Here is a 25,802-nt window from a genome sequence, read left to right as displayed (position 1 = left end):
AATATCAATGGATGAATGAAACAAAAAGAGAACAATATTCCATTTCCCCATTTGCAATTCATTGTGCTCATGCTTAAATGCCTCTGTAATAACTAGACTATAGTACAGACATGGAAATAAACATACGCATACCTTGCAATGTTAAAAATGAAGAAAAATATATTCTCACCTGAACCACATGTTGACTTTCACCTGCATGACTGGGGACTCCTTCAGAATCATTGGAACTCCTTGGATTCACCTGAGTGTTAGGAGGCTCCACAGAGAAAACAGGAAACAGGGGCCTGAGAAACCTGAACTCGCTGTTCAGAGACCCACCAGCTAAGCACACCTCATAATTGTAAGCCTGAGAATCTGCAGAGTTCTCCTGGGAATCAGGTCCCACAGGGAAATTGGCTGCAGAGTTGTAGGTCCCTATGAACTTTTCACGTTTCTGCAACTTGATCACAACAAACGCCACTACAGAAATGAGAAAGATGCTTGAGATGGCAGCCAAGCAGATGATCAAATACATAGTCAGGCTGGGGTCTTCCTCCTCCACTGTTTCCTCCTTTGGGAGAGCCACACTTTTCAGATAAGGGTCAGAGAAGCCGTCCACTAGAAGGATTCTGAGCGTGGCAGAGGTGGACTGGGGAGGATGGCCGTTGTCTCGGACCACCACAATCAGATTCTGCTTGAAGCCGTCTCGGTTGCTGACTGGCCTCAGGGTGGTCACTTCTCCATTCTGGGCCCCCACCGTGAACAGACCCGGCTCTGTGGCCTTCAGCAGCTGATAGGAAAGCCAAGAGTTCTGAGCAGAATCCCTGTCCACAGCCACCACCTTGGTGACCAGGTAGCCAGTCTCTGCCCCTCGGGGAACCAGGTCATTTGAGGGGGAAGTGCCATTCTGGAGAGGGTAGAGGATGAAGGGGGCATTGTCATTTTCATCCACGACCTGAACGCGGATCGTAACTTCTGAGCTCAGTGGAGGGGAACCTGAATCCACAGCCCTCACCGTCACATGGAAATCTTTTACTTCCTCATAATCCAGAGACCGGATGGCATACAGGTTCCCCGTTTCAGAGTTGATGGAGATGTAAGAGGATGTGGGGGCATCATTGACCTTCCCAGGCAAAAGCCAGTAGGTCACTTTGGCATTCTGCGCTGTGTCCAGATCAACAGCATGGACCGAATTGATCAGAAGACCAGGAATATTGTTTTCTCTTAGCTGCATCTCATAGAATGGCTTTTCAAACATTGGAGGGTTGTCATTGACATCTGAGATTTGAACATGAAGCATTCTTGTAGAAGTGAGTCTGGGAGAGCCTCTGTCAGTGGCTGTGATAGTAATGTTGTATTCACTTACTTTTTCTCTGTCCAGTGGTTGTTGCGTCACCAGCTGGTAATAGTTGTTCTCTGTGGGTTTGAGCACAAATGGCAGGTTTACTTCAGTGGTGCAGGCAGTTCTGCCACTGTCTCCAGAGTCCACATCTGTGACACTGAAAAGGGCCACCAATGTGTCTGGGGGAGAGTCCTCAGGTAAAGGACTGGTGATGGATGTGATGGTAATCTCTGGAGCATTGTCATTCTCATCTTCAATGTCCACAATTACTTTGCAGTAAGCAGAAAGCCCCCCTCCATCTGTGGCTTTGATGTGCATCTCATAGCTGCTGATTTCTTCATAGTCAGTCATCCCTACAATAGTAAGTTCCCCAGTATTTTTATTTAACTTGAATGATCTCAACACATTTTCTGGAACTTCACTGAATGAATAAGTGATGTGAGCATTGGAACCAAAATCCCTGTCAGTGGCTTCTACTTTTGTGACTAGTGTATCCAATGGGCTGTTTTCCATTAGTTTCACTTTGTACTCAGTTTGTGGAAACTGAGGTACATTATCATTAACATCCAGAATATCGATGAGAAGCTGTGCTGTTCCAGTTCTTTTTGGGGTCCCCCCATCGATAGCTGACAGAATAAGGGAAATCTGTGGATTCACCTCACGGTCTAGCGGTTTCTCCAATACTAGTTCTGCGTATTTGCTACCATCACTGTGACTTTTCACATTCAGCCTAAAATGTTCATTAGGACTAAGGGTGTAGTTCTGAACAGCATTTTCTCCTTTGTCTGTATCTTCTGCTCTTTCCAAAGGGAATCTGATACCCACAGGAGTCTGCTCAGGTATTTCAAGAAGGAATTGATTTTTAGAGAATTTGGGGGAATTATCATTCACATCCTCTATCTGAACTTCAATTCTATGCATCTGCCATGGATTTTCCAGCAAGATTTCAGAGAGTAGAAGACAAGGATCATTCTGACCACACAGGGACTCCCGATCTATTTTATCCTTTACTGTCACATCCCCAGAATGAGGATTCAGCTGGAAATACTGCTTGGAGCTCTTAGAAACCAGCCGGGCTCTCCGAGCATAAAGCTCTTTTGCATCCACTCTCAAATCTTTCAGCACATTCGCTACCAGAAATCCACTTTTGTTTTCCTCTGCTACTGAATAGCGAAAAGACTCACTCATTGCTATGCATGCACAGAGATACAGGGAAAAAGACCAAACTTGCCTGATCTTGAGGTGCATTTCCATTCTCCCAGCCTCTCCTGAAATGCAAGGCTTTGTCCTCTTCTCTATTCCAAGGTGTGTATCTTCTTAACTGTATTTATCTTTTGAGTGTGACACTGTGTCCTGCTTATTCCTACTGAAATTTCTGAAGATTGGCTTGCAACAGGGATCTGGTGTTTTTCCTGTGCTGATTCCTTTGTCTAATGGCTACAGCTCTTGAGGAGAACAACTGCTGCTCCCCAGTTTCCTTCTTTTATCTTGTGCAATACCACCACCTTGTGTTTGAACTATGTTATGGCGTTACAAAAAACAAAAGATTTTCCAGAATAAGAGCTGGTAAACATGAGCATCCATGTGGAGAGGCAAGGGGGCTGTCACCCCAATGGAACATAAACCCCATATTCCCAGCTTGCTTTCTTTCTTTTTAGAACTTGTAGAACCTGAGATGTGAAACAAAATGTACACACCCCATGCCTTCCCATTATTGTGAGATGTTACTTATTTCCTCCTTTAAGCGTTTTACTTACCCCTGCCCACCTGAAAAAAATTCCTGTGCACAACCAACTGGCAAAGATTACAATATTTCAGAATGTATACTCTCTTCACCAGTTTTATATACTAGGGGTTGTGCTCCTTGCTCATTCTGCTTGCCAATGCCTTACATTTCCCCATTAACCCCCAAGAGCTTCCCCTTCTGAATGCAACTATTAAGCTTGCCTTTCACCTTCCCTTTCTGGGGTCACTCCTCTTCTGCAGTCCCAATTTGTAGCCAACTTTGTACTCCACTTTTTACTCCTTCACTCCATATCCATGCCTCCCCACTCCTTTTGTGCAACACCCCTTCACACAAACCACTCCCATACTAACTTACTACATCTTCTGCCAGCTACAGTGCATCTTTTTTCACCTTCTCTCCAATTCTGAAGCCACCAACACAGGTGGCAAGACAGAATCTAACAGCAAAAAGCTAACACAACAGAGCCTTCCCAACTCCCTTCTCACTGTGGTCAAACCCTGGTTTAAACCACGAGTTCACCCACCTTCAGGGTCACGCCTGCTCTGCCATTGTTTAAAATCACCACTTTCCCCCTCTCAGTTTCCCCCCATTCCTGCTTTATTCAAATGTCTGCTGTTGCATAAAACCACAATATTTCAGCGTTGCTCCACCCATTCTTTACTCAAACCGTTCTGTTGATTAAAACTGCCCCTGCTCCTCTTTTAGTTTTCCTCCCTTCTTGTTCCTGTGTCCTTGGCCATTGCTCTTTGCAACCTGCCTTCTTGCACCCAAAACTGAGGGAGCCCAGTATGTGATGCGTGTGTGTTACATCATGCATGTGACACATGTAGCGCATGTGATATCATTGTTTGTGCGTGACATCATATGCGCAGCTCGTGCACAATGTTGCATCATCAGAAGGAGCCGAAGCATGGAGTCTAGTGTGGTGCGGCTTCAATAGCCGGCAGCTCCACCTCTCTCACACTCAGGAGGAATTTACGCCATGCTCGGCTCCACACTCAACTTCCTCTGCGGCCTAAACGTTGAGTGGGTCGAGCCCCCTGTCAACAGATTTTGTTGGGGCAGAAGACACCTCGGCCCTATAGATTTGGCTGATGATCAGAAAAACCTTAAAATGTGAACCCTATATGGGTTGTAGGATTTCTATGCAGCTAAGTAATTCTTAAAAAGCAAAGATATCAGCTTCCCGACAAAGGTCTGTATAGTTAAAGCTATGGCTTTCCCAGTAGTAATGTATGGAAGTGAGAGCTGGACCATAAAGAAGACTGATCGCCCAAGAATTGATGCTTTTGAATTGTGGTGCTGGAGGAGACTCTTGAGAGTCCCATGGACTGCAAAAAGATCAAACTTATCCATCCTTAAAGAAATCAGCCCTGAGTGCTCACTGGAAGGACAGATCCTGAAGTTGAGGCTCCAGTACTTTGGCCACCTCATGAGAAGAGAAGACTCCCTAGAAAAGACCCTGATGTTGGGAAAGATGGAGGGCACAAGGAGAAGGGGAAGACAGAGGATGAGATGGTTGGACAGTGTTCTCGAAGCGACTAGCATGAGTTTGGCCAAACTGCAGGAGGCAGTGAAAGATAGGCGTGCCTGTCGTGCTCTGGTCCATGGGGTCCATGGGGTCATGAAGAGTCGGACACGACTGAACGACTGAACAACAACAACAAGTCATTCTTGGAGTACAATGATTTCTATGAGTCTACTCTGAGTATGACATAGTTGAAACATAGCCTTGGGACTTCAATCCTGCTCTCAGAATTATTATGTTTTACATTTTTCCAGGCTGCTGCAACCTTCCCAATGTGTAGTCTCCACCGCATTACCATTTATACATCGTATCTTGGAAACTACAGCTAATCCAGGATGTGGCAGCTAGACTGGTGACTGGAGGTGGCCGCCGGGATCATATAACTCTGGTCTTAAAGGATCTTCACTGGTTCCCAGTGCTTTTCCAAGCACAATTCAAAGTGTTGGTGCTGACCTTTAAGGCCTTAAATGGCTTTGGCCCAGTATACTTGACGAAGCATCTCCTCCCCCATTGCTTAGCCTGGACACAGAGGTCCTCCTCTGAGGGTCTTCTGCTGGTTCCCTCACTGCGAGAATTGAAGTTACAGGGAACCAGGCAGAGGGCCTGCTTGGCAGTGGCACCCTCCGTGGGGAATGCCCTCCCTTCAGATGTCAAGGAGATAAAGAACTACACAACTTTTAGAAGACACCTGAAGGCAGCCCTGTTTCGGGAAGTTTTTAATGTTTAATATTTAATATATGCTGTAAGCTGCCCAGAGTGGCTTTGGAAACCCAGATGGATAGACGGGGCATAAATATTATTATTATTATTATTATTATTATTATTATTATTATTATTATTATTATTATTAAGAGAGGCTTGGAATGAAGTAGAATTCCCAGCCCACAGTGTATACTTTAGATAGTGAGAGTCACTTTTACTAATTGAACTGGGTTCCATGTTCATACAAGCAGGAGCCCGTAACAAAATGCTTCATGGATTAGTAGAGCGGTTTAGTGCCACCCACGAAACCTCACTTCCCTTCTCCATGCGAAATTCTTTCTCTGGCTTCATCTTCCCCACTCCTGGCTGTGGCTCCCATTTCCCTTTCCCCATTTTCTCTGTTGCTTGTTCCACCATTTCTGGAGATCCTTCCCTTGTACAAACGCAAAATGGAAAACAAAACAAACTGCCAAGTTTCCAGCCAATTCATTGAACCATTTCCAAACGATGAGTCATGGCACTTATTGCACACACCCATTTCTCATTGTTATGGTGGAAGGTGATTCAGCAACATCATCCTTAACCAAAGCGCCATAGCTATTACCCTTAGCTATAAATCTCCTTTGGTCCCCATTCGTTTCTGCTCCTAACATACGCACATGCTTAACTGTAATTTTCCAATTTACTCTCTTCACCCAGCATTCACTCTCTCTCCACCCAACATTCTCTTCATTCCTCCTCTGCTTTACTTTTTCTCACAGCAGGCACAAACTGAGCATGTGTGGGAGACACCCTTATGAAATCCCATTGACTAACATTGGCCATAACAATGCATTTCAATAACTACAAATATGTTACACTGCTATTAAGCACATGATAGACTTTCCGTTTGACCTGTCACAAAAGACCATTTCCCAAAACACACAGTACAATCATGGAAATATTCTGAGGAGTGTGGGTCCCAGCAAAGTCTATGGAAGAAAAACACACAGCATCTGTCAATGTGTCATTCAAGTTCCTTGACAAACATCTAATTTCTTAAATATGAGCCATTTCTTATCCTTTCTATCCCAAATTTAGCATAGACTTTCCTCAAACATATATTCCCTACACTTCCAAGTTTCTGTAAGGGCATTTTCGAACTAAGCACTGTAGGCCCTACTCCTCGCCTCAAAGGGCCATAACTCAGTGGTAGACCATCAGCTTTGCAGTAAGTCGCAGGTTCAATCCCTTGCATCCTTAGGTAGGTCGGCAGAGATCCCTGTCTGAAATCCTGGGGAGCAGCTGCCAGTCAGTGTAGGCAATACTGAGATAAACCACCACTGGTCTGCATCAATACAAGGCAGTTCACTATGTTAATTCTTCTTGTCACCCCACAGGCCCTATTTATTATTATAATGACACAATGTGATTCAGCCAACTAACCCTTAACATGAAAGAACACAATGAGAGTTCAGGTTTTGTTGTATATGCAGCAACTGTGATTAGTGAATAACATTTTGAGCTACGTTTAACACAGAGAAGACTCAACAATAATGGAACAAAGGAACACGAAGAAGAAAAGGATGTAGAGAAAGAAGGAAACAATTCTGACATGGATATGAAATAAAATTAAAAACTGAAGCCCGCCCTCTCCGGTCACTGCAAATCTTATCACCAAAGAAGAACGGAATAAGAATTTCTGACATTATTAATTATCGAGCAAAAGGCATTATTAATCACAAGTTAATTCACTGGTGTAATCCCTCACCTTTTTCTCTGATTCTTTTTCTTCCACCTGGTCAGGAATATATTGAGAAGCAGAAGGAGGGGTCTGGTTCACATTGAGGTTTGGGTCCCCCACAGAAAAAACAGGGATGAGGGGCCTGAGGAACCTGAACTCGCTGCTCAAGGACCCACCGGTTAAGCAAACATCGTAGTGGTAACTCCTGGAAAGCGACCCGCTCTGAGAATCGCCACAGTTCTCTGGGATGTCGGGTCTGGCAGGTGGGAAGTGAGGAGGGGCAGCGATAAAACTTTCCCTGGGATCCCTCCTGCAGATCTTGAGAGCAGCAAAGGAAACAATGCAGACGAGGAACACAAAGGAGACTGCAGCCAGGCAGATCACCAAATACAAGGTCAAGGTCCCATCTTCTTCGTGTTCCTCTTTACTGACCTCCACAGCCTTCATATAAGGATCCGAAAAGCCACCCACGGGAAGGACATGGAGCATTGCAGTGCTGCTTTGGGGAGGGAGCCCGTTGTCCCTCACCACTATCATGAGTCTCTGCTTGCTGGTGTCTCGCTCGGTCAGGGCTCTCCTGGTTCTCACTTCCCCATTCTGGGCTCCTATGCTGAAAAGACCAGGGTCTGTGGCCTTCAGCAGCTCATAGGAAAGCCACGAGTTCTGGCCAGAATCTCCATCCACAGCCACCACCTTGGTGACCAGGTAGCCGGCCTCCACCGACTTGGGGACCAGCTCATTGCAGGGGTATGTGCTGTTCTGAAGAGGGTAGAGGAAGAAGGGAGCGTTGTCATTTTCGTCTATGATTACGACTCGGACAGCAACTTCTGAGCTGAGGGGAGGAGACCCTCCATCTGTAGCCCTCACCGTCACTTTGAAATCTTTGATCTGCTCATAATCCAGAGATTGGAGGGCATACAGATTTCCGCTTTCAGAGTTGACTGAGATGTAAGAGGCCACAAGGCCATCAGTGACCTTCCCAGGCAAAAGGGAGTAGGTGACCTTGGCATTCTTCTCGGTGTCCAGATCAGCAGCATGGACTGAGCCAATGAGCAGTCCTGGAATATTGTTTTCCCGTATCTGCATTTCACATGAAGACCTTTCAAATACTGGAGGGTTGTCATTGACATCTGAGATCTGAATGTTAATAATTCTAGTTGAAGTGAGCCTAGGAGAGCCCTGGTCAACAGCTGTGATGGTGATATTATATTCTGAGACTTTCTCTCTATCCAAGGGACTTTGGACCAGAAGTTGGTAATAGTTATCCATTGTGGGTTTTAAGACAAAGGGAAGGTTTGCCTCCACAGAGCACATGGTTCTGCCATTATCACCAGAGTCTCGGTCTGTGACAGTGAAGAGAGCAACAAGTGTCTCCAGGGGAGAATCCTCTGCCAAAGGACTAGTGATGGATATGACAGACACTTCAGGGGCATTGTCATTCACATCCTCAATCTCTACCAGGACTTTGCAGTGCCCCAAAAGACCCCCTCCATCTGTTGCTCTGATGTTCATGTTATAGCTAGTTTCTTTCTCATAATCAAGCTGACCAGAAAGAGTGATTTCCCCAGTGATTACATTTAGGTGGAACAGATCGTAAATTTCTTCAGGCATTCTATAGAATGAGTAGGCGATTCGTGCATATGAACCAAAATCCAAATCTGTAGCTTCCACTTTGGAGACCAGGGTGCCCTGTGAGCTGTTTTCTTTTAATCTTACTTTATATTCAGAGTGAGAAAAATGTGGGGAATTATCATTATTGTCAAGAACATCAATATTTATTTGAACTGTGCCTGTTCTTTGTGGCTCCCCTCCATCCACAGCTGTGAGAGTCAGTCCAAAGTGTGGCTCCTTCTCCCTGTCCAGTGGCTTCTCCAGGACAAGATCCACATACTTGTTTCCAACCTCATCACTTTTAACATCAAGCCGGAAATGTTCATTGGGACTGAGTGTGTAGTTTTGGATGTTATTTATCCCCAAGTCCGCATCTTGGGCAGATTCCAGGGGGAAATGAGTATCTGGAGAGAAATTTTCAGGAATTTCCAGATCAAATGCCTTTTTAGAAAATTGAGGAACATTATCATTTACGTCTTCTATCTTGATTTCAATACTGTGGATCTCTAAGGGGTTTTCCAGTACAATTTGTGAGAGAAGTAAGCAAGGATCAGTCTGGCCACATAATGTTTCTCGGTCTATTTTATCATTTATCACCAAATTCCCAGAGTGAGTATCAAGATGAAAATATTGCTTAGTGTTCTTAGAAACTAGCTGGGCTCTACGAAGGGAGAGCTCCCCTGTTCCCAGTTTCAAATCCTCCAGCACATTTGCCACCAAAGACCCCCTTTTCTTTTCTTCAGGCACAGAAAAGTGAAGGTAAATACTTAGTGCTCCAGGAAGACAAAGAAAAAGCAATATATACAGACCTTGTTCCTTTCTGTAGCAGTCTCCCATAGTTCAAGAATCTCTGGCCAAAAGATGAAGTTTCTGACAGTCATCCAATGATAATCTCTGCTGCTGTAGAAATGAATCTGATGCTGCCGTGTTGATGGCTGTGCTGTGCTGTATGCAATCTCTTTATCACATATGAAAGTCACCCGTCCTTTGTTTCAGCCACCTTTGAGCTCATGGCTTCCAGTGAGTTCCTTCACAAAATTCTGAATTCCAGTTCATGTCTTTGCCTGTACTACCACCGTGTGGCTGAGCAAAGAAAAACCACTAAGATTCTGTAAATCACACTGAATGCAGTGCACATTATACTGAACAGGAAAGGTTCGGATTTACTGTTTCTCTATTAACAGAAGACTGCTTTATTACTAGGAAGATGCCTCTTTTCTATATGAATGAGTGCAGATATCACAAAACAGTGCATCACCTTCTGTGGTTGTTCTACACTGTTGTGCATGACATTCAATCTCATACTGGGAAATTCAGGATGCAGAGCACATATGGTGCTCTTGTGGAACAATCTCCCTCGCTTCCATCTCAATCAAACAGTTTGCAGTGAGGAAAGCGACACGAAAATGCCTTGGAAAGTGTAGGATAACTATGGCTTGATGCAAGTGCCACATGGCCTGCACACAGAGACTATAGCAGCCTATTAATATCTACATAAGTATTAGGATAATAACACTATATCAATTTATATACATAGCTTTGCTCTTTCCCCCCCTCACTTCTCCCCTCCCCCCTTTATAACTTTATTTCCCTTTTTTTAGGTAGTAAGAATGAATATTCAATAAACAGATCGTCTGGAAGCAACCTGCCTCTCAGCTTTCGTGTGATATTTCCTCCTCTTGTACAGAGTTATGATATGAAGTTATTCTATAGCACAGGAATGTCCAACCAGTAGATCACGATCTACCGATAGATCCGCAGCTGATCCTGGTAGATCACTGGATCCTCATTCTGTACAAAAAGTTATGGGGGGGAAAGCTAAAAAACTCTGTGCAATCTCCCCCCCCCAAAGCTCAACAAGTCTGTGTAATCCACCCACCCCATGCACGCTCCTCCTCCCTCCAATGACAATGAGTAGATTACTGCCAGTTTTATTATAGTGGGAGTAGATCGCAGGCTCTTGGGAGTTGGACATGCCTATATCAGACCACAAAATATTAATATGAAAGTTTATATCCCTTTGTACCTGGACAGAAACAACAGTATCAGAATACAAGGGGACAGGTAAAATGAACAGGGAAAAATGGGAAGAATTTCAAACCCGCATTCAGATTTCCTGCACTCAGCTGAATTCAGGCTTGTGCCTCACGAATACAGGGGACCAAATTAGAAAGAGAATAGGTTGTTCATTAAAAGATAATTATTTGAAAATGATTCATAGATGGTATTTAACTCCGAGTAGGTTCGCTAAGATTTATAAAACAGAATCAGATACATGTTGGAAGTATAAAGTATAAAGAAGCGGAGGAAACTTTTTTCACATGTGGACATGTAAAAAGGTGATAGAATATTGGGAAATAATTCATAATGAATTATTTAAAAAAATGTTTAAAACTACTTCCCCCTCCCCCCCAAAAAAGAGTCCTTTTTGTTGGTTGGGAAAAACCCAAACTGAAATTCCTAGTTGTCAGAAAAGGTTATTTATGTATGCAACAATTAGGGCCCGTGTTTTCTTAGCCCAAAAATGGAAAGTGAGCAAGGTCCCAACAGAAGAAGATTGGCAACAGAATATGAAGAACGTGTAGATTTAACACATCAATAAGAGAGCAAGAAGAACGTTTAAAGAAGAGTGGAAAACATTTATTGAATAGATGAAAAATCACTGCATAAAGCTGAAAATGCTGGCAGCACTAAGACTAATTCAACAGAGTAAATAATTTTTCAGGGATGTAAAAGTAGAAAACTGATTTGAATGGTTACAGTAAAATATGCAGGGATGTATGATATCTAAAATGAATCATGGAAGGAAAAAAAGGAAGTCATTAGATATTTTAAAGTAGGTAAAATGTTTATTTGGAAATGTAAAATTGAAATAATAATAATAAAATCATTATCAAACTAGAGAGAGAAATCTGAAATTGAACCATACAGAAATTATTCAAATGCTACACGCACCTGGAGGATATGTTGACTTTCACCTGCATGTCTGGGGACTCCCTCAGAATCATTGGAACTCCTGAGTGTTAGGAGGCTCCACAGAGAAACCAGGAAAAGCCCCCCAGTGATGTAGATTTAAGAAAATGCACAGCACCTGCCAATTTGCCCGAACATCCCTCATTACACAACCAACTCATTCAAAACAAGACATTCCTTATCATTTATATCCTAGGTTTGGTATGGACCATCCTCAAAGGTACTTCTTTATAATGCCAGGTGCCAAGCCAACCTGTGGAACAATTTAGCAGCTATAAACTGCAGAACCTGATTCTTATGTCAAAGGGCTTGTTGTTCAGTAGTAGAGAAATTGCACTGCATACAAAACGTGCCAGGTTCAAACCCTGGCATCCTCAGATAGGTCTGAAATCCTGGAGAGCTGCTGCCAGACATTACTGAGATAGATGGACCAAAGGTTTGACTCATTAAAAGACAGATTTCTATATTATTTATATTCCCCTGCCCTGCAGTGTTCATTATAATGGCAGATTGCAAGTCAGCCTGCTTTCCCTTAACATATTAGCAGTTGAAATTATAAAACTATGACTTCCGGCGGCGACGCAATCGCCGGGTGGTCGAGGGCTGCTTCGGGTCCGAAGCGCCCTGTCCATCCCGGGGGTCAGGAGCCCCGCTACCGCAAAGCGGGGCTCCGGTTGGGGTGCGGGAAGAGCGTCCCGCACCCTGGGCTCCCCGGCAGCGCCCGCGGAGGCTCCGAACCCTTCCCTCGCTCCCCCTGTAAAGGGGGAGTGGGGGTGAAGGGACAACCGGAGCCGGGCTTCGGGGACATGCCCCAACCGGGATGCAAATGCGGCGACAGAGCCCGCGGTGAGCGTCTAAGTTCTACCTGTGAAGAATGGAGCTAAAGGAACCCGGTGGTCGTGAGTAAAGAATTTGAGTAGAAATCGTGCTTTTGGGACGATCCGGGGGGAAGGAGAAGGGCAGCCTGCCTCCCTCCCTTCGAGCTCAAGAATCTAACCAATTTGAGTGATTACTGCTACAGAACTGGTTACAATGTATTTAAAATCGACACATGAGACTGGCAAACTTTTCTTTCGGGAAGTTAACTAGAGGAAAATATCTCCATTTAAAGTTGCGGTATTTGCGCTCCAGCTCAGGAAAATGGCGACGAACAAAGAGGGGAGTAGAAATATGACACCCACTTCCTCCTCCTCTGCCAGTATGTTGGGTTTCGTCCTTGAACTGGTATTGAACTCTGGACTAACGGATGAACAGAGACTCACTGCCTTGAAGGTGGAACTGCTTTGTAGAAAAGTCAAAGTCTTGTGTGGGGGTCTGAAATGGAACCAATTGCCCACAGAGGAGGCTTTTAAAACTTTTGACATTTTGGAAGAGGAGCTGAGAGGGTTGATGCAAAGTTGGAGAGAAATGAGTGAGCTACTTCGGAGAAGAAATTCGCTTTCTGGGGGTGGCAGCCCCAAGGCGACGTCAAGATTTCTTATATCCAGTCCCCGAGGTGTGAGCTCGGGGGCCAGGGACAGAGAATTAAGGTATTTACAAGAAGAAAAGAAATGTTACAAAGAACCGAAGAAGCTGAGAGATGATGAGATGGATACCTCTGATCTCGTGGCAAGGAGAGATTTGGACTGTGCCTGGATCTGTGGACGTTTGGAGAGGGAAGCTACATGGAAGTTTAGTGCTGAAGCCACCAGGAGAAGAATAATGGACAGAGGGGGTGTGGGGTGAAGCATTAAGTAAAATTTAAGGTAGCCTGATATGGTAAACTGAAATCGGAGGGTGAATACTGTCAACAATTTTCTGTTATATTTTTTATTTGAACATGAAAGGAGATATTTCAAGTTATCATGTTATTAGCAGCATTCTTAAGGATAGAAGAGATAGATTTGATCGAATGAGTTGTGAAGATCTGTGAGGGGGAGTATAAGTAAAGTGAATTTAAGTGGATTAAGTTTATGGATTAAGAGGATTGAGATCAAGATGTAGATTAAGATAAGAAATCGATAAGAATAAATGAAGAAGAATTATGACGAGGTATTATTATGATGATGTATTTTTAGTAAAATGTTGAAGATATAATTGATTGTAATTATACAACTGAATTTAATTTCTTTTTTCTTTTTTAGGAGAAATGGTTATAAAATAGATTAAGGATATAAACTCGAAGGTGAAAAGGCAGGGGAAGTCAATAGTCAAGATATGGAAATAGAATTTTTTTTTTTTCTAGAAAGATGCAATAAGAAAACTTGACATTGTTTGTATTTGTTTTATTTGTTTTGCATTTGTTTAATTGTAGGTGTGGGTGTGGGTATATGTTGTTATAGAAAAATGCCAATAAATTCTTATAAAAAAAAAATGAAATTATAAAACTATGAGAGCCCAGATTTCTTTGCTCAAAATGCCGATTGTTTAAAAGGCCTGGATAAATAAAAAGGTCATCTGACAATGAAAAGGCTACTCAGTGATCCTCCCTTGGAAGGCAATTCAACAGGTGGGGTGCCACCAGAAAGAAGACCCTCTAAATAATGCCATGTATATAACTGGGAAGCCTGCTCTAATCAGGGCTCCTGTGTGAATGTACTTCAGCAACTGCAGGTACAGGTACAGGTATGTCATCCACACCTTGGAGGTATGTATATTCTAGGACACATTGGTGCATCTGCAGTGGCTATGATGTTCTGAGTGAGTTTTAATAAGGAGAAAGTCCAAAGGCAGAGGACCTAAATAGCAGGAGGGCTGAAGGAAAGAATCTGAACTCCACAATGGGCTTGGAAGAGGTGGCCTGCCTGAGAAATTGAAGGGTGGAAGAAGAAAGGAGGAGAGAGGAAATATCGAAAGGAGAGGATGGACCAGCAAGGAAGACAGAGGGAAATGAGAAAAAAAGTTTCACATGGACTTGAAATAAACAGATCATTTTTAAAATGAAGCATGCTCTAAACATCTGATATGCCTAATTACCAAGCCAAAAGAATTCCCAATGCCAAAGTGACTAACTGATGTACTTAGAAATTAATTCACCTTTTCCTCTGATTCTTCTTTCCCCACCTGGTCAGGAATATCTTGAGAAGCAGGAATGGACTGGTTCACATTGAGGTTTGGGTCCCCCACAGAAAAAACAGGAATGAGGGGCCTGAGGAATCTGAACTCGCTGCTCAAGGACCCACCGGTTAAGCAAACATCGTAGTGGTAACTCCTGGAAAGCGACCCGCTCTGAGAATCGCCACAGTTCTCTGGGATGTCGGGTCTGGCAGGTGGGAAGTGAGGAGGGGCAGCGATAAAACTTTCCCTGGGATCCCTCCTGCAGATCTTGAGAGCAGCAAATGAAACAATGCAGACGAGGAACACAAAGGAGACTGCAGCCAGGCAGATCACCAAATACAAGGTCATGGTCCCATCTTCTTCGTGTTCCTCTTTACTGACCTCCACAGCCTTCATATAAGGATCCGAAAAGCCACCCACGGGAAGGACATGGAGCATGGCAGTGCTGCTCTGGGGAGGGAGCCCGTTGTCCCTCACCACTATCACGAGTCTCTGCTTGCTGGTGTCTCGCTCGGTCAGGGCTCTCCTGGTTCTCACTTCCCCATTCTGGGCTCCTATGCTGAAAAGACCAGGGTCGGTGGCCTTCAGCAGCTCATAGGAAAGCCACGAGTTCTGGCCAGAATCTCCATCCACAGCCACCACCTTGGTGACCAGGTAGCCGGCCTCCACCGACTTGGGGACCAGCTCATTGCAGGGGGATGTGCTGTTCTGAAGAGGGTAGAGGAAGAAGGGAGTGTTGTCGTTTTCGTCTATGATAATGACTCGAACAGTAACTTCTGAGCTGAGGGGAGGAGACCCTCCATCTGTAGCCCTCACCGTCACTTTGAAATCTTTGATCTGCTCGTAATCCAGAGATCGGAGGGCATACAGATTTCCGCTTTCAGAGTTGACTGAGATATAAGAGGCCACAAGGCCATCAGTGACCTTCCCAGGCAAAAGGGAGTAGGTGACCTTGGCATTCTTCTCAGTGTCCAGATCAGCAGCATGGACTGAGCCAATGAGCAGTCCTGGAATATTGTTTTCCCATATCTGCATTTCACATGAAGACTTTTCAAATACTGGAGGGTTGTCGTTGACATCTGAGATCTGAACATTAATAATTCTTGTTGAAGAGAGCCTGGGGGAGCCCTGGTCAATGGCTGTGATGGTGATATTATATTCTGAGACTTTCTCTCTGTCCAAGGGACTTTGGACTACAAGCTGGTAATAGTTGTTCACAGTTGTTTTTAACATAAAAGGAAGGTTTGTCTCCACAGAGCACATGGTTCTGCCATTGTCTCCGGAGTCTCGGTCTGTGACAGTGAAGAGAGCCACAAGTGTCTCCAGGGGAGAATCCTCTGCCAAAGGACTAGTGATGGATATGACGGACACTTCAGGGGCATTGTCATTCACATCCTCAATCTCTACCAGGAGCTTGCAGTGACCTGAAAGGCCCCCTCCATCTGTTGCTCTGATGCTCATGTCATAGCTGGTTTCTTTTTCATAATCAAGCTGACCAGAAAGGGTGATTTCCCCTGTTATTTCATTTAGGTGGAACAGATCGTATATATTTTTTGGTACCCGGTTGAATGAATAGGCTAGCTGAGCATTTGAGCCAAAATCCAAATCTGTAGCTTCCACTTTGAAGACCAGAGTGCCTTGCGGGCTGTTTTCTTTTAATCTTACTTTATATTCAGAATGAGTAAACTGTGGGGAATTGTCATTATTGTCAAGAACATCAATATTTATTTGAACTGTGCCTGTTCTCTGTGGCTCCCCTCCATCCACAGCTGTGAGAGTCAGTCCATAGTGTGGGTCCTTCTCCCTGTCCAGTGGCTTCTTCAGGACAAGATCCACATATTTCCTTCCATTCTTGTTGCTCTCCATGCTAAGCATGAAATGTTCATTGCGACTAAGAGTGTAATTTTGGATGTTATTTATCCCTAGGTCCTCATCTTGGGCAGATTCCAATGGGAAATGTGTATTTGGAGAGACATTTTCAGGAATTTCCAGATCAAAAGCCTTTTTAGAGAATTGGGGGACATTATCATTCACATCTTCTATCTTGATTTCAATACTGTAGATCTTTAAGGGATTTTGCAACACAATTTCAGACTGTAATAAGCAAGGATCAGTCTGGCCACATAATGTTTCTCGGTCTATCTTATCATTTATCAACAGATTCCCAGAGTGAGTATTAAGGTGGAAATATTGCTTAGTGTCTTTGGACACTAGCTGGGCTCTGCGAGCAGACAGCTCCCCTCTTCCCAGTTTCAGATCTTCCAGAACATTAGCCACCAAAGACCCCTTCTTCTTTTCTTCAGGCACAGAATAGTGAAGTAAAATACTTAGTGCTCCAGGAAGACAAAGAAAAAGCAAAAAATACAGACCTTGTTCCTTTCTGTAGCAGTCTCCCATAGTTCAAGAATCTCTGGCCAAAAGATGAAGCTTCTGACAGTCATCCAATGATACTCTCTGCTGCTGTAGAAATGAATCTGATGCTGCCGTGCTGATGGCTTTGCTGTGCTATATGCAATCTCTTTATCACATATGAAAGTCACCCGTCCTTTGTTTCAGCCACCTTTAAGCTCATGGCTTCCAGTGAGTTCCTTCACAAAATTCTGAATTCCAGTTCATGTCTTTGCCTGTACTACCACCGTGTGGCTGAGCAAAGAAAAACCACTAAGATTCTGTAAATCACACTGAATGCAGTGCACATTATACTGAAGAGGAAAGGTTTGGATTTACTGTTTCTCTATTAACAGAAGACTGTTTTATTACTCGGAAGATGCCTCTTTTCCATTTGAATGAGTGCAGATATCACTAAATAGTGCATTACCTTCTGTTGTTCTTCTACACTGTTGTGCATGAGATTCAATCTCATACTGGGAAATTCAGGATGCAGACCACATATGGTGCTTCCCTCTCAATCAAACAGTTTGTAGCGAGGAAAGCGACACGAAAACGCCTTGGAAAGTGTATGATAACTTTTGCTTGATGCCATATGGCCTGCACACAGAGAATGCAGCAGGATATTAATATGTATATATGGATTACAATATGGGAGTGTATTACATTGATTTCTTGTATTTTTTCTCATAAACAGCATTGTTCTTCTTTTTCCTCACTTCCCCAACTTTTCTGTATCACTTTATTTCTTTTTTAAAAAAAGTAGTAAGAATGAATGATCAATTAGCAGGTCATCTGACGGTTTAAAGAGTTTATGAAGTTATTGTATAGCACATCAAACCACAAAAATATTAACTTGAAAGTGTATATTCCTCTATGCAAGGACAGAAACAATAATATCAGAATACAAAGAGACAGGTAACCTGAACAGGAAAAATAAGAGAAGAATTTCACACCCACATTTATATTTCCTGCACTCAGCTGAACACAGGCTACCACCTCACAGATACAAGGGGACTAAACTAGAGAGAGAAAATGAAATTAGACCACACTGAAAGGATTCAAATGCTGCACTCACCTGGATGATGTTTTGACTTTCACCTGCATGACTGGGGACTCCTTCAGAATCATTGGAACTCCTTGGATTCACCTGAGTGTTAGGAGGCTCCACAGAGAAAACAGGAAATAGGGGCCTGAGAAACCGGAACTCGCTGTTCAGAGACCCACCAGCTAAGCACACCTCATAGTTGTAAGCCTGAGATAGAGATCCAGCACAAGGATCCGCAGAGTTCTCCTGGGAATCAGGTCCCACAGGGAAATTGGCTGCAGAGTTGTAGGTCCCTATGAACTTTTCACGTTTCTGCAACTTGATTACAACAAACGCCACTACAGAAATGAGAAAGATGCTTGAGATGGCAGCCAAGCAGATGATCAAATACATAGTCAGGCTGGGGTCTTCCTCCTCCGCTGTTTCCTCCTTTGGGAGAGCCACACTTTTCAGATAAGGGTCAGAGAAGCCGTCCACTAGAAGGATTCTGAGCGTGGCAGAGGTGGACTGGGGAGGATGGCCGTTGTCTCGGACGACCACAATCAGATTCTGCTTGAAGCCGTCTCGGTTGCTGACTGGCCTCAGGGTGGTCACTTCTCCATTCTGGGCCCCCACCGTGAACAGACCCGGCTCTGTGGCCTTCAGCAGCTGATAGGAAAGCCAAGAGTTCTGAGCAGAATCCCTGTCCACAGCCACCACCTTGGTGACCAGGTAGCCAGTCTCTGCCCCTCGGGGAACCAGGTCATTCGAGGGGGAAGTGCCATTCTGGAGAGGGTAGAGGATGAAGGGGGCATTGTCATTTTCATCCACGACCTGAACGCGGATCGTAACCTCTGAGCTCAGTGGAGGGGAACCTGAATCCACAGCCCTCACCGTCACATGGAAATCTTTTACTTCCTCATAATCCAGAGACCGGATGGCATACAGGTTCCCCGTTTCAGAGTTGATGGAGATGTAAGAGGATGTGGGGCCATCATTGACCTTCCCAGGCAAAAGCCAGTAGGTCACTTTGGCATTCTGCGCTGTGTCCAGATCAACAGCATGGACCGAGTTGATCAGAAGACCAGGAATATTGTTTTCTCTTAGCTGCATTTCATAGAATGGCTTTTCAAACACTGGGGGGTTGTCATTGACATCTGAGATTTGAACATGAAGTATTCTTGTGGAGGTGAGTCTGGGAGAGCCTCTGTCAGTGGCCGTGATGGTGATATTATACTCGGAAGCTTGTTCTCTGTCCAATGGTTGTTGGGTCACCAGCTGGTAATAGTTGTTCTCTGTGGGTTTGAGCACAAATGGCAGGTTTACTTCAGTGGTGCAGGCAGTTCTGCCACTGTCTCCAGAGTCCACGTCTGTGACACTGAAGAGGGCCACCAATGTGTCTAGGGGAGCGTCCTCAGGTAAGGGACTGGTGATGGATGTGATGATAATCTCTGGAGCATTGTCGTTTTCATCCTCAATCTCTACAGTGACTTTGCAGTAAGCAGAAAGTCCCCCTCCATCTGTAGCTCTGATGTTCATCTCATAATTTTTGTTTTCTTCATAATCAATTGTCCCTGTAAGAGTAAGTTCTCCAGTGTCCTTATTTAACTTGAACAATTTCAGCACATTTTCTGGCACTTGGCTGAACGAGTAAGTGATGTGAGCATTGGCACCAAAATCCCTGTCAGTGGCTTCAACTCTTGTGACCAGTGTATCCAATGGGCTGTTCTCCATTAGTGTCACTTTGTACACAGATTGTTCAAATTGGGGGAAATTATCATTGTTATCCAGAACATCAATGATTATTTGTGCTGTTCCGGTTCTTTTTGGGATCCCTTCATCAACTGCTGACAGCGTAAGATAAAGGTTTGGATTCACCTCACGGTCTAGCGGTTTCTCTAACACCAGTTCTGCGTATTTGCTACCATCACTGTGACTTTTCACATTCAGCCGAAAATGTTCATTAGGACTAAGAGTGTAGTTCTGAACAGCATTTTCTCCCTTGTCTGTATCTTCTGCTCTTTCCAAAGGGAATCTGATACCCACAGGAGTCTGCTCAGGTATTTCAAGAAGGAATTGATTTTTAGAGAATTGGGGGGTATTATCATTCACATCCTCTATCTGAACTTCAATTCTATGCAGCTGCCATGGATTTTCCAGCAAGATTTCAGAGAGTAGAAGACAAGGTTCATTCTGACCACACAGGGTCTCCCGATCTATTTTATCCTTTAATATCAAATCCCCAGAATGTGGATCCAGCTGGAAATACTGCTTGGAGCTCTTAGAAACCAGCCGGGCTCTCCGAGCAGACAGATCCTTTGCATCTACTTTCAAATCCTTCAGCACATTCGCTACCAGAAACCCACTTTTCTTTTCCTCTGGCACTGAATAGCGGAAGGACTCACACATTGCTACACATGCACAGAGATATAAGGAAAATATAACTTGCCTGAGGTTGAGATGCATTTCCATTCCTCCAGCCTCTCCTCCAGTCAAATCTGAAATGCAGGGTGATTCTTTCTAACACAACTGCCACAGTTGATTGTCTAGTGTATGTTTGCAAGACAAATCCTTTATCCTGTATTTAAATCTAGAAATGGTTATGGTGCCTTTTCCACCCACAATTTCTAAATATTTGCTTGTAACGAAGATCTGCTGTCTTTCTCCTTGAGATTCCTTTGTCTCATGGACACAGGCCTCCTGGAGAGCAGTTTCTGGTCCTTGACTATTTCTTTTGTGTTGTGTAATAGCACCACCTTGTGCTCAAAGTATGATACATCTCCCATAAATGTTTCTGTAGCTTTGCAATGTTTAATATATTTCTTGCATATTATCATAGACTCAAAATCCATTGAGGTACTCATTAATGATTGTCACTTTTCCTGCTGTTGAGTCTGAGTCTTGTGGCACCTTAAACACTAACAAGTTTTATTATGACATGAGTCCTTGTGGACTAAAATCTTCTTCATCAGATGCATGAAGTATACAAGTTGGGCCTCCAGCAAATATTTTTTCCTTCCCCTGGCTGTCTTTTTCCTCCCTCCTCTGGCTCAGTCTTCCACATCCACTTCTATGTCTCCCATTTCTTTTCTTCAGTTTGCTGTGGAGCATGTCCTGCCATACCTCAGCTACCATATCTACTTTCTTGTTCACTTTTCACCTCCTCCTGCCTGCCAATAGAATCATAGAGTTGGAAGAGACCACAAGGGCCATCCAGTCCAACCCCCTGCCAAGCAGGAAACACCATCAAAGCATTCCTGACAGATGGCTGTCAAGCCTCCGCTTAAAGACCTCCAAAGAAGGAGACTCCACCACACTCCTTGGCAGCAAATTCCACTGCCGAACAGCTCTCACTGTCAGGAAGTTCTTCCTAATGTTTAGGTGGAATCTTCTTTCTTGTAGTTTGAATCCATTGCTCTGTGTCCGCTTCTCTGGAGCAGCAGAAAACAACCTTTCACCCTCCTCTATATGACATCCTATTATATATTTGAACATGGCTATCATATCACTCCTTAATCTTCTCTTCTCCAGGCTAAACATACCCAGCTCCCTAAGCCGTTCCTCATAAGGCATTGTTTCCAGGCCTTTGACCATTTTGGTTGCCCTCTTCTGGACATGTTCCAGCTTGTCAGTATCCTTCTTGAACTGTGGTGCCCAGAACTGGACACAGTATTCCAGGTGAGGTCTGACCAGAGCAGAATATAGTGGTACTATTACTTCCCCTGATCTAGACGATATACTCCTATTGATGCATCCCAGAATTGCATTGGTCCCTGGTTCAATCTACACTGGCATCTCCAGGCAGGGTGAGGAGAAACCCCTGCCTTGAAAACCTGCTGCCAGTCAGTGTAGAGTCTGTAGACTGTAGACAATACTGAGCTGTACGGACCAATAGTCTGATTCAATATGTACCTATGTTTCCTTGTGGCTTACAGTGGCTTGGGTCAGAGCCCTCTTGCTCAAATGAAACCAAATGGGAGCTCAACACACACTAGTGACCGGAAAGATTCAGAGGATTCAAAGGATACACAACTGAAAGGTTAGGATGGTTCCACTACATATGCACCAAGCATGACAGCTACAATAAAAGTGTGTGTTATATATCTCGCTTAATGTAACTGCATTTCTTAACATTTTGTATAGGTATCAGGGAACTCTGGTCCAATAAAGTTTCATACATGCATCTATATGCACTAACAGTTATGTGCAAAAAGGCTCACATAAAAGCTCAACAATACCGGTACATGTGAAAGAATTGTTTTGAATAAGTGACGGGTGGAAGAAAGATGAGGTAGGGAATAGAAAAAGTGAAACAACTAGAAAGATGGCAGGTGCTGAGTGAATTTTTTTATACACAAATCTCCAAATTCAATTTTCAATTAAGCCACTATGAATCATTTCAACAAAGAATAATATGGAGATAAATGAGAAGACAAATTCATGTTTTTTTTGGTGCCTTAAGTATATTTGTATTAAAAACACTAATCTCTCACCTGTTCCATTGGCTTTCTGCTCTCCAAAGCATCAGGAATATCTTGGGAAGCAGGAATGGACTGGTTCACATTGAGGTTTGGGCCCCCCACAGAAAAAACAGGAATGAGGGGCCTGAGGAACCTGAACTCGCTGCTCAAGGACCCACCGGTTAAGCAAACATCATAGTGGTAACTCCTGGAAAGCGACCCGCTCTGAGAATCGCCACCGTTCTCTGGGATGTCGGGTCTGGCAGATGGGAAGTGAGGAGGGGCAGCGATAAAACTTTCCCTGGGATCCCTCCTGCAGATCTTGAGAGCAGCAAAGGAAACAATGCAGATAAGGAACACAAAGGAGACTGCAGCCAGGCAGATCACCAAATACAAGGTCAAGGTCCCATCTTCTTCGTGTTCCTCTTTACTGACCTCCACAGCCTTCATATAAGGATCCGAAAAGCCACCCACGGGAAGGACATGGAGCATGGCAGTGCTGCTCTGGGGAGGGAGCCCGTTGTCCCTCACCACTATCATGAGTCTCTGCTTGCTGGTGTCTCGCTCGGTCAGGGCTCTCCTGGTTCTCACTTCCCCATTCTGGGCTCCTATGCTGAAAAGACCAGGGTCTGTGGCCTTCAGCAGCTCATAGGAAAGCCACGAGTTCTGGCCAGAATCTCCATCCACAGCCACCACCTTGGTGACCAGGTAGCCGGCCTCCACCGACTTGGAGACCAGCTCATTGCAGGGGGATGTGCTGTTCTGAAGAGGGTAGAGGAAGAAGGGAGCGTTGTCGTTTTCGTCTATGATTACGACTCGGACAGTAACTTCTGAGCTGAGGGGAGGAGACCCTCCATCTGTAGCCCTCACCGTCACTTTGAAATCTTTGATCTGCTCGTAATCCAGAGATCGGAGGGCATACAGATTTCCGCTTTCAGAGTTGACTGAGATGTAAGAGGCCACAAGGCCATCAGTGACCTTCCCAGGCAAAAGGGAGTAGGTGACCTTGGCATTCTTCTCAGTGTCCAGATCAGCAGCACGGACTGAGCCAATGAGCAGACCTGGAATATTGTTTTCCCGTATCTGCATTTCATACGAAGACTTTTCAAATACTGGAGGGTTGTCATTGATATCTGAGATCTGAATGTTAATAATTCTAGTTGAAGTGAGCCTGGGAGAGCCCTGGTCAACCACTGTGATGGTGACATTGTACTCTGAGACCTTCTCTCTGTCCAAGGGACTTTGGACCACAAGCTGGTAATAGTTATCCATTGTGGGTTTTAAGACAAAGGGAAGGTTTGTCTCCACAGAGCACATGGTTCTGCCATTGTCTCCGGAGTCTCGGTCTGTGACACTGAAGAGAGCCACAAGTGTCTCCAGGGGAGAATCCTCTGCCAAAGGACTAGTGATGGATATGACGGACACTTCAGGGGCATTGTCATTCACATCCTCAATCTCTACCAGGACCTTGCAGTGCCCTGAACGGCCCCCTCCATCTGTTGCTCTAATTTTCATGTCATATCTGGTTTCTTTTTCATAATCAACTTGACCTAAAATAGTGATTTCCCCTGTGATTTCATTTAGGTCGAACAATTTGTATATTTTTTCTGGCACCCTGTGGAATGAGTAGGTGATCTGTGCATTTGAGCCAAAATCCAAATCTGTAGCTTCCACTTTGGAGACCAGAGTACCCTGTGGGCTGTTTTCTTTTAACCTAGCTTTATATTCAGAGTGAGTAAACTGTGGGGAATTATCATTGATGTCCAGAACATGAATATTTATTCGAACTGTGCCTGTTCTCTGTGGCTCCCCTCCATCCACAGCCATGAGAGTCAGTCCAAAGTGTGGCTCCTTCTCCCTGTCCAGAGGTTTCTCCAGGACAATATCCACATGCTTGTTTCCATCCTCATCACTTTTAACATCGAGGCGGAAATGCTCATTGTGACTGAGTGTGTAGTTTTGGATGTTATTCATTCCTAGGTCCTCATCTTGGGCAGATTCCAACGGGAAATGTGTATTTGGAGAGACATTCTCAGGAATTTCCAGATCAAATTCCTTTGTAGAGAATTTGGGAACATTGTCATTCACATCTTCTATCTTGACTACAATACTGTAGAGCTCTAATGGGTTTTCCAGCACAATTTGTGAGAGAAGTAAGCAAGGATCAGTCTGGTCACACAAAGCTTCTCGGTCTATTTTTTCGCTTATCAACAGATCCCCAGAGTGAGTATCAAGGTGGAAATATTGCTTAGCGCTTTTGGACACTAGCTGGGCTCTGCGAACAGACAGCTCCCCTGTTCCCAGTTTCAAATCCTGCAGCACATTTGCCACCAAAGACCCAGTTTTCTTTTCTTCAGGCACAGAGTAATGACTTGAAACACACAATGCTCCAGGAAGACAAAGGAAAAGGAAAAGATACAGACCTTGTTTTCTCCTGAAGCAGCCTCCCATGGTTCAAGAATCTGCCTCTTCAATTTCTGGCCAATATATACACTTTCTGACTCTCATCCAGTGAACTTCTCTGCTGTTGGGGAAGTAAATTTGGTGCTGCAGTGCTGTTGGCTTTGCTGTACTGAATGTTATATATTTTCTCACAGACCGTCTTCTTATCTGTCTTCTTGTTTCAAATATTCCTGTGAGCTTCCGGAGGGATTTTTCACAAAACAAAATCCTGAGTTCCAATTAATGCGTATGCCTCTGCTGCCACCATGTGGCTGAATTAAAAACAAAAGGCAGCTATACAGCAATTCAAAGCTGCAGGTTTGATGTAATTCCAAGGGTGATGTTAGGAACCCCATTCTAATGGCATGTATATACCCTCCAACATTTCTCCAATGAAAGTAGGGTCATCCTAAGGAAAACTGGGACATTCTGGGATCAAATCAGAAGCAGGGATGGTTTCTTTAAATCAGGGCTGTTCCTGGAAAATAGGGAAATTTGGAGGGTCTGCATGTGGGGTAACATAGAGATGTTTTCTAGCCCCTCTGTTTTTTAATATTTATTTGAATTATCTCTTTCCTGAGATCAAGTGTACCACTTGTCTATATTGACTGGTACAGAAATGTCATTGGTTCTATATAGAGATCATGTCCCTGTGGAGATGGCAGTACCGAATCAGTGGTGCATGCCCTTCTGGCTTGCACTCTTTATGAAGACTTGAGAGATCAGGTTATCACCCCTCTTTTATTGTCCATTCTGGCTTGCCCAGCCACTGCCACAGTGTCCTTTCTCTTGGCAGATCAAGATGAGCAGGTGACAGCGAAGGTTGCAATGATTTTAGCTGGGA

At 44.2% G+C, this 25,802-nt stretch overlaps 4 protein-coding genes across 4 annotated transcripts in view; all 4 read right to left on the bottom strand.

Annotated features, from left to right (window-relative positions):
* LOC117049504 (protocadherin beta-16-like) overlaps nucleotides 1–25,802 on the bottom strand; it is a 54,050-nt gene that overhangs the window by 22,897 nt on the left and 5,351 nt on the right. The window lies entirely within an intron of this gene.
* Nucleotides 98–20,847, bottom strand: LOC117049367 (protocadherin beta-16-like). Its single transcript, XM_033154039.1, has 2 exons — nucleotides 18,131–20,847; nucleotides 98–192 (listed from the first exon to the last, which is right to left on the bottom strand). Exons 1-2 carry the CDS (start codon nucleotides 20,526–20,528, stop codon nucleotides 98–100), a joined length of 2,493 nt encoding a protein of 830 aa, XP_033009930.1. The 5' UTR covers nucleotides 20,529–20,847.
* On the bottom strand, nucleotides 7,013–17,103 carry LOC117049601 (cadherin-23-like). Its single transcript, XM_033154398.1, has 2 exons — nucleotides 14,621–17,103; nucleotides 7,013–9,469 (listed from the first exon to the last, which is right to left on the bottom strand). The coding sequence occupies exons 1-2, from the start codon at nucleotides 17,036–17,038 to the stop codon at nucleotides 7,013–7,015; spliced, it is 4,875 nt and encodes a 1,624-aa protein (XP_033010289.1). The 5' UTR covers nucleotides 17,039–17,103.
* Nucleotides 22,538–25,181, bottom strand: LOC117049507 (protocadherin beta-16-like). Its single transcript, XM_033154233.1, has one exon. It carries the CDS (start codon nucleotides 24,965–24,967, stop codon nucleotides 22,538–22,540), a length of 2,430 nt encoding a protein of 809 aa, XP_033010124.1. The 5' UTR covers nucleotides 24,968–25,181.

The sequence above is a fragment of the Lacerta agilis genome, chromosome 7 (assembly GCF_009819535.1).
Source record: "Lacerta agilis isolate rLacAgi1 chromosome 7, rLacAgi1.pri, whole genome shotgun sequence".
Taxonomy (NCBI): Eukaryota; Metazoa; Chordata; class Lepidosauria; order Squamata; family Lacertidae; genus Lacerta; species Lacerta agilis.
The sequence above is the reverse complement of the archived record's forward strand: the minus strand, read 5'-3'. Positions and strand labels throughout refer to the sequence as shown.